Below are 9,402 nucleotides of genomic sequence, written 5' to 3' on the forward strand. Positions count from 1 at the left end.
ATATATATATATATATATATATATATATATATATATATATATATACATACACACATACACACACACACTAGACTTATTTGTTCTTTCCTTCAAATATGTGTACTAAGTACTCTGTGCCAGATGCTGTTCTATACACTGGAAATAAAACTGTGTATGCAGCACACACAAAAATCTGATTTCCCAGAGCTTTACAGTGCAGGGCATGATGAGTCAGTCCACACCTGGGCAAGTAAATCAACCAAGGGAATGCTATCGAGGTTTTTTAAATGGACAGTGTGAGAGTGATACTATTTTCTCCATCTTAGCCCACCAGGTAGGCTCAGAGGAGACACAAGGATAAACCAAGGATGCTCGAGGAATGAATCTGCATTCTCCCTGCTCCTCTCCATTTCTAGCCACAGCCAAACCACCTCGCCCCACCAGGTGTGTGTAGCCCATCCCATAAATGATAACCTCTTTGTTTGGTTTCTAGGAGAGCAGCACCCTCAGCTGAATTCTCAGTGGACAGGACACGCCACTTAATGTCTTTCCTAACCATGATGGGCCCCAGTCCGGATTGGAACGTGGGCCTATCTGCAGAGGATCTGTGCACCAAGGAGTGTGGCTGGGTCCAGAAAGTGGTGCAGGACCTGATTCCCTGGGATGCTGGCACTGACAGCGGGGTAACCTATGAGGTAGGTATGTGCCCATAGCAGAAGTCAAACTCCCTCAGCAGCCCTTCTTGGTGTGCCCTATTCTAGGTGTCCTGGGCACAGAGGTGAGTGCAACTCAGGTATGTCCGAGAAGTCCCTTGTCTAGTGGGGTGGACAACGCTGTTCTGTGTACCAACTGCACAGTTGGTACTGAAGCTATCACAAGGCCTAAGAAGTAACTAAGTGGTTAAGATCACTTGGTGGTGGTGAGGATTAATTCAGTTCCCAGCACCTGCAAGGCAGCTAACAAACATCGGTAACTCCAGTTCTAACCGGAGGACCTAACGCCCTCTCCTTATATTCGTGGGTACCAGGCACACAGGTGGTGTACATATATGCATACAGGCAAAACAAAAACAAAAAACAAGAAACAAAGACAAACAAAAACACCTTAAACATGTAAAATAAATAAATATTTTTAAAAAGATATTTTTAAATAAATCTTCTTTTAAAGTCTAGAGCCATCAGAAAACCAGTAGGGGATGGGTAGGGAGACAGTGAAGTCAGTGAGGTTCTTGCCAGGCAAACAGGAGAAGCTGAGTCACCTCCCCAGAACCTAGGTAAAAAAGTCAAACATGGTAGCACATGCTTGTAAAGCCAGTGCCAGGGAGGGGAGACTGATGGATCCCTGGAGCTTGCTGGCTAGCTGCATTATTACCCTACTCTGCAAGCCCCAGACGCTGTTTCAAAAAGCGAGGTGGAGAGTCCCAGAGGAATGACACCCAAAGAAGACCTGTGACCTCCACACACTTGTACACATGCTCGTGTACCCATGTTGTGCATTTACATTCACACCCAAAAGGAAGGAAATGAGAGAGAGCGATCACTCAGCACACTGAGTTTTCAAGGCATATCTTACCCTGCCCTGATTTTTTAAATGTTTCTATTTACTTGCTCCATTGTTGTTATTGTTGGGTTTGGGGGTTTGCACAGAACCCAGGAGGAGCGCTCCACCACTAAGCTACATCCCTAGCTTGCCCAGGCCTTGTTTTGGTTTTGGCTTCAGTCACTGTGGAGCCCTGGCTAGCATCAGACTCACCATCCCCCACAGGTGTGTGCTGCAATGGCTGGCTTGTAAATAGCTTCTCAAGCCAGCTGCACTTCATTCTGTGTATAGTCTGGGGCTGCCTTCCCACAGCAATGGCTGAGCTGCATAGTCATCAGAGGCAGTGTGACTCTCATCTGACCCAACACGAGAACAGTTTGCCGCCTGGTCCAGCAGAACAAGCCTTGGATCCAGGTCAAGCTGGCTCAGCTCTTTCTAAGCTTGGGTGACCTCTTTGGAACTTGGCTCCTCCCGCTGGGCACAAACTTTTGGTGCATGTGAAAGATTCTAAGCCTAAGTTTATGGATTTCTAAGCACAGAATCCGCACAAGTGGGATTCCTTAAATACAGTTACATTTTATATTCCAACCTGAGCAAGGCTCCACGTTTGATCCCCAGAACAAACACACATACCCAGACATTGCATGCAAGGTCCTATTAGAGTTTTTGTTCAATAACCAATTGCTTTGAAGTTTTCACATTGTATTTCCCACACTGTCTGTTTTATTCCTGCAGTCACCAAACAAGCCCACAATTCCTCAGGAAAAAATCCGACCCCTGACTAGTCTGGACCATCCTCAGAGTCCTTTCTATGACCCAGAAGGTGGATCCATCACCCAAGTGGCCAGAGTCGTCATCGAGAGAATTGCCCGGAAGGTACCATGAGGAGGGCTAATGTGCCTATACACCTTTCTAGAATCCCTGGGGTCTCCTGCAGGAAGCATATCTAGATATGGGATTTCTGGGCCTCCTGAGGGTTCAAGTATAAAAATTATCTTTTTAAATTAATAAAAGCAACTCAGACTGAAGCCAGGATGAAATGAATGATTTGATCAAGTTTATCCTGAGTTCTGCAGTCAATTGCTAATGTCTGCCATGGTCAGGATATCTGTTTATTCAATGTTTTTTTTTTCTTGCATTTCTTTTCATTCAAGGTTGGCCCAGAAATCTGCCATTGCAAGGTTTTGTGCCAAGGCAGCACTAGATTTACCTATTCTACCTCTCTCTCGCCCATCCTCCTTTCTGGAATGTGCACTCTCCATTTCTCTTGCAGGGAGAACAGTGCAACATTGTACCTGACAATGTGGATGATATTGTAGCCGACCTGGCTCCAGAAGAGAAAGATGAAGGTATGTTGTTCTCCTTTGTTGCAGGTGGCAATATAAACTGACGTGACCAGTGGTATCTGACATGGTCTTTGAAACAACCAGGACTAGGGGGCTGGGAGGAGGGTTCTGGTGTCTTAGCGTGTGCTTAGCATGGACCATGCCCTAGTTTCTATCTCCAGCACCCTAAAAGAAAAAGACTAAAATCCAGAGCCAACATTGGGTACCAAGTATCAGGCACCTGATGGAGTGACCTTAGAGTAAGTCCTTAGCATTAGCTGTCTATCGCGGCCGTAAAGATGGCATTTGGTAGGTGTCATTGCATCCAGATCACCTGCTACTTGGATGCTTGTTCTGCCTTGACAGTTCATCTACCCCTCATGAGGACAGGAGTCCAGACACTACCGTCCAGAGAGACGGCTTGAATACGCAGAGCCTTGGCTTGAATTTAAGTTTCCCCACAGATCCTAGACTTTGTTACTGTCTGTAAGCCTGACATGCTAACCTTCCTAACACTCTTCCCTCGACTAAGGAATGTTCATAACAGAGGCTCAGTGAACTGACACCAGTGGGTAGAGCCAATGAAGCTGCAAAAAAATACTGAGCTTTCTCAGACTGTCTATGAAGTACATACATTGTGTGAAAACAATGTCTGCCAAGGACAGGGCAGTGTCGAGAACATGCACATAGGCAAATGGTTCTTACAGGAAGAGAATGGTCGCTATTCATTAGATATTTACCAGCAGGATGTTAGAATGTCATTTTCAAAGGAAAAAGATGTCTGCTCTCATCCCTGGAAAACAGAGGTGAGCCTCCATGCAAAGAGCCAGTTCTAGCTTCCACGGGCTCCAAGGGAGAACACACCAAACACTCTTTGCAGATGACACCCCTGAAACCTGCATCTACTCCAACTGGTCCCCATGGTCGGCCTGCAGCTCTTCCACTTGTGAAAAGGGCAAGAGGATGCGGCAGCGCATGCTGAAGGCACAGCTGGATCTCAGTGTCCCCTGTCCTGACACCCAGGACTTCCAGCCCTGCATGGGCCCTGGCTGCAGCGATGAAGGTAAGGAGACACACCAAGCCAGCTGGAGAAGACTGGGTAGAGAGGGCTTCCTGGCAACATGGCTCCCTTACACCCTTTTAGAGTGACATCATTGTTAATGAAGTCCAGCCAGAATGGGTGCCTCCTATGGTATCTTGAGGTCTCAGAACACACAGCCCATCATCTGATAGCAGAATTCCGACACCACCTGGCTTCTTCCTTCATGCTACTTTTATGTCACCTAGACCAAACTGCCTGTCAGAACATTAGGGGGAAAGGATTTATTAGTTTATAGGGGAGAGGATTTAGTCAATGGTTGCTTGGCCCATGTACTTCATAGAAGATCATGGTGTGGGACAGCGATGTACTTTCTCAAGATAGGCCCTGCTTCCCAAAGTCTCCACAACTTCTCCCCCGCCCCAACCCTCAAAGATGACCACTGTTCTAACTGGTGTCTGGACAATGCAAACTTTACTCCGTATAGGGTTTCTCTGTATAGTCCTGGCTGTCCTGGAACTCACTCTATAGACCAGGCTGGCCTCCAACTCAGAAATCCACCTGCCTCTGTCTCCCAAGTGCTGGGATTAAAGGTGTGCACCACTATTGCCCGGCCAAACTTTACTCTTAATCCAGAGTGCTAGGGAGACAGGAAGAACCGTTGGTTTTTACTCTAAATCAGGTGATAGCTGAGTCTTTTACCCATAATGTTGGGGTCCTACCTCATAATCTTATTTAATTGGCCAGTCTGAAAAGAACTGGTGCATAGGACATAGAGGAAGGAGAGAAGGGTCTCTTCTCCAGGCCACCAGTTTCCTAGATAGAGCACTGTGGAGGGGAACAAACCCTGCTATAGACAAGCCTACAAGGAGACAGTGAGATGTTACCATCAACACTGAGGCTCCTTTCTCAGGATTAAGAGCTAGGACGCTGAATGCCAGTGGTGGAGCTGAAATCTTTCTTCCTCTTCCTATTGTACAAGCAGATGCCTCCAGGAAGAATGAGAGTTCTAAACCACTGGGGCTGTTCCTTGAACCTGGGACACTCTCTGTAAACACCTCTCCTCCCAGAGTCAGAGTTCTCTTGTCCCAGTTTTTTTCTGCCCTTCCTGAGCATGCTCGGTGTGTTACAGATGGCTCCACCTGTACCATGTCAGAGTGGATCACCTGGTCGCCCTGCAGCGTCTCGTGTGGCATGGGCATGAGGTCCCGGGAGAGGTATGTGAAACAGTTTCCGGAAGACGGCTCGGTGTGCATGCTGCCCACGGAGGAAACAGAGAAGTGCACAGTCAACGAAGAGTGCTGTGAGTGGGGGTGCCCTGTAGGTGGGTGGGGCAAGCAGGTGGATCCCAGCATCAGCCACACAATTCCAACGCTTGGACTCCCTAGCTCCTAGCAGCTGCCTGGTGACTGAATGGGGTGAGTGGGACGACTGCAGCGCCACCTGTGGGATGGGCATGAAGAAGCGGCACCGTATGGTCAAGATGAGCCCCGCAGATGGCTCCATGTGCAAGGCGGAGACATCGCAGGCGGAGAAATGCATGATGCCTGAGTGCCGTGAGTGGGTATGGGGAGGTCTTTAGGCAGGGAGCTTTACACTGGTGGCTTCTGGATAGAAGTCACCTGTGTTTCATAGAAGTTTTTTCCAGGGAGCTTTACACTGGTGGCTTCTGGATAGAAGTCACCTGTGTTTCATAGAAGTTTTTTCCTTAAGACATCATTAGCCAAGTCTAATCCATTCTTGGTTTTTTGTTTGTGAGGTTGATACAAGGTCTCATTTTGAAGCCTTGGCTAGCCTGGAACTCGCTATGTATACCAGGCTTGCCTTGAACTCAGAGATCTACCTGTCTCTGCTACCCAAGCACTGAACAAATTAAAAGCACGCACCACTGTACACAGCATATTCCCATTTTACAATGGCCTTGTTAGTTGTAACAAGGCACAACTCTGGCCACTCTATGCACAAAATGCATACTGATGTGCACACAGGTACACACACGTCCCAGGGATTTCAGTTCAGACAAGCCGAACTGCAACACTGAGCCAATCTTTGTCTGGGGTGTTCAGTGAGGCCCTGTTAAATCTATAGTGATTATTATTAAATTTAGCGACCCCATTAAATCAATGGTGTCTGTGTTGAGAACTTGCACTCTACTGCACTGGCCTCACCTGTATCAGGTCATGACCACCAGCTGGACCACAGGAGATGCAGAAGAGTAACAAGCACGATTGGCGGAGAGCCACTTCCCACTCTAAGCTGTTCACTCTGAACCCAGGGTCTAATTCCATTCTATTCCAGTGGCAAGTGCTGGTGGGGGTATTTAATGTAGGGCCAAGATCAAACCCAACAAAAGTTGCCTGTTCTCATGCCAACCTTGGCTCTTGACCTAGATACCATCCCGTGTTTGCTGTCTCCCTGGTCCGAGTGGAGCGACTGTAGCGTGACCTGTGGGAAGGGCATGCGGACCCGCCAGCGGATGCTCAAGTCTCTGGCAGAGCTGGGTGACTGTAATGAGGATCTGGAGCAGGCGGAGAAGTGCATGCTGCCAGAATGCCGTAAGTCCCAGTTATGGACATTCACTTGTCCCTCCTCCAACGTTCCTTGGTCCATTGAGCCCCTAACCAGATATTTTCTAATACTGCCAGATAAGGAGATGGCTAAGTGGATAAATCATTTTGTGTGTAAGCGTGAGGACCAGGGTTTAGATCTCCAGAACTACATAAAAGCCTGGGGCAAAGGTTCAGCAGAACACTGGAGGAAAGTACCAGAACTCATCTTTTGGCTTAGAGATGCCTATGCATACATATACACATGCAAAAGGATATATACTGTTAGATCCTATAATGAGACTAACTTGTCAGAGAGTGAAGTTTGGATCTGTGTTGGCAGAAAGTCTTCATTCTCGACATCTGCAAAACACACAAAGTGACTGTGAAGTTTGAATGGGAGACTGATTAAATATGTAGCACAAGTCAATTGTCCCCAGTCCTTTCCCTCCTCGACCCTACTTACCGGCTTGTCTTACTTATTAAGTCAGTGACACCAACAGACCGGTAAAGAAAAGAGAAGAAGGAAAAAGGAAAGAAAAGGCCAGGTTTTCAAAAACACAGTAATCTTCCTCCGAAATCTGTGTAGTCAGCTGCCAATATTGCTTTTTCCTGTTCCTTGGTTTCCCTGTCTAGATAGCAGCAAAACTTTCTAGGTTACTCTGAGGATTAAAAATCAGCTACTGGCACCAAGTGTAAGCAGGTGCAGGCCTCAGCCAATAAACTCAGTAGCCTGGGGCTTTTAATAACTGTAGTTAGCTCACAGTTACTTCAATGACTGGACTTTAGAGCCCTTACCAAATGGTGACAAGTCACCAATTCAAGTAAGTCTTTATATCCATAGAGTCCACTACAGGAGATCAGGAAGTGAACATCTGCAGGGCACTGCTGGAAGCAAACTGCTCATTTAAGCCTTTGTAGCCTAATTCAAAAACTACCATTATCCCCATTTGGCAGACACACTCCCTCAGGGAAAGAGGGAGCTTAAGAGACTGGTCCAGGCTTTACAGCGGAGAGTGCAATCATTTGCCTCCTTGGACACACCCAGAAAAATCAGACCAATATGCCCTTTCCCCCTGCATCGTGAGGTGCTGGCTCTGTAAGAATTTGCTACATCTTTCTCTATGAGAAGCCATAAAACACCTGCTCTTGATCTTTTGTGGAATTTCCTATCTCAGGCTCCTGTGTGCTTTACACAGACCACCATAGGCAGGATGTAGATGAGGTGCAGAGTAAGAAAAGCTGCATAGGTTTGAGGAAGTCCTAGGTGTGGGCCCTTGTAGGCAACCACCTGCTATCATGTTCTCTCCAAAGGCTCTTAAGTAGGTGGCCATTCTCTGAAGACCACACTACGGCTTCCCTGAGGAAATCTAGGGTTATTGAGATCGGGCATGGGGGGAGGAGGCTGGTCAGGGCCACTAGCTGATATGACTACTCCAGGAAGACCTAGGGCAGGCCATGGTGCTGTGACAACACCTTCAAAGTTCCCCATCACCTTCTCGAGGCACACAGGAGCCAGAATGGGAAGAGTGTCATGACCTGCCACCAATCTTGTCCTACTGCTTACGATGTGGTCTAGATAATGCTACTGCTGCTAGAGACCAGTTCCTCCTGGAAAATGGCTTATTGCTCTCTGCAGCCTGGTTGAGATAGTCAAAGGTGTACACTGGACTATTTTGTTTCAGACATCGATATACTCACACCTGTCTGTATCTTGCCAGCCATTGACTGTGAACTCAGCGAGTGGTCCCAGTGGTCTGAATGTAATAAGTCATGTGGGAAAGGTCACATGATTCGAACCCGGACAATCCAAATGGAACCTCAGTTTGGAGGTGCACCCTGCCCAGAGACTGTGCAACGCAAGAAGTGCCGCACCCGGAAATGCCTTCGCAGCCCGTCAGTCCAGAAGCTGCGCTGGAGGGAGGCCCGAGAGAGCAGGAGGAGTGAGCAGCTGAGGGAAGAGTCGGATGGAGAGCAGTTCCCAGGTGCTGCTCCCTGGGGACCTGTGCTGGCCTGTGCTGGCCTCCAGGACACGTGGGACAGCTCTGGGCTTGAGAGAGAGGCCCTTGGATTATTCAGACCAAAGTTTTGATTCCCAAATACTAAGATAGCATAACTTACATGGAAGAAATTGGGTTAATATTTGTAGCAAAAAAAAATATTAGATATGATAATTGGCTGCCAAAATCCATTTTCAAGCAAAGAGCCTCTAGAAATTGTACAGTTCTTCCTTCACATTTGTAAAACACCTTGCTCACAATCAGCTGTGACTAACCAACCCCATTTGCTTTTGCAAAAAGGGAAATACTATGGTACAGATGTGTGAGAGGAGCCTGGTTGTTAGGGAAATTTTCATGACTCCTCAGATCAAATCATCCCATTAAGGTAAGGCTGAGACAAGGCCCCTCTGGCCTTGTGGCTTCCTGGTTTAATGTTAACCACATAGCTTAGCATTAGGTTTTTATTTCTTCAAATTAATATGGACACAGGTTGCCACATAAGTAGTTAACACCCCAACAGAATAATAAACCAAGAGCAAAGGAAACCAGAGAGTGGGCACAGTATGAACTGGGGTTCCAGGAGATGCCCAGAGCAAAGAAAGCCAAACTAAGTCTTAGGGAGTTTTTAGGAGCTTGCCAGTTTAAAAGTATCCTGAGCCAGCAGGACTCACAACTGCTGAGGCAGAGATACCAAAGGATGCCAAAGGATGCACTAAGTAATGGGTGGGGTGTGGATATGGAAGGATACAAGGAGAAGCAGGGAACAAGGGTAGAGAATTGGGTGTAAAAGTCAGGTGCCAAATGTAGAGGAGTTGGGTCTGAGTCTGTACTGGAAAGTTCCAAGGGTGGCTTAACAGACCCGAGTTAGGTAATTTAGAGAGGACAAAGACAGAGGGGCTGATTTTGTTTATAGCTGGAGGGAAATTATGTGTCCCCTTCCCCAAAATAACTTGAAAAAGTTATAGGACCAAAAA

At 47.2% G+C, this 9,402-nt stretch overlaps 1 protein-coding gene across 1 annotated transcript in view; it reads left to right on the forward strand.

The window, feature by feature from the left end:
* Positions 1–9,402, forward strand: part of Spon1 (spondin 1) — a 283,458-nt gene that overhangs the window by 271,856 nt on the left and 2,200 nt on the right. Inside the window, exons 8-15 of the mRNA XM_031387957.1 lie at positions 473–674; positions 2,254–2,394; positions 2,792–2,867; positions 3,724–3,906; positions 5,015–5,185; positions 5,271–5,438; positions 6,273–6,437; positions 8,150–8,413. Of these exons, the coding sequence (XP_031243817.1) occupies positions 473–674; positions 2,254–2,394; positions 2,792–2,867; positions 3,724–3,906; positions 5,015–5,185; positions 5,271–5,438; positions 6,273–6,437; positions 8,150–8,413 (1,370 nt within the window). The remainder of the gene's footprint in view (positions 1–472; positions 675–2,253; positions 2,395–2,791; positions 2,868–3,723; positions 3,907–5,014; positions 5,186–5,270; positions 5,439–6,272; positions 6,438–8,149; positions 8,414–9,402) is intronic.

Source organism: Mastomys coucha, unplaced genomic scaffold (assembly GCF_008632895.1).
Source record: "Mastomys coucha isolate ucsf_1 unplaced genomic scaffold, UCSF_Mcou_1 pScaffold21, whole genome shotgun sequence".
NCBI lineage: Eukaryota > Metazoa > Chordata > Mammalia > Rodentia > Muridae > Mastomys > Mastomys coucha.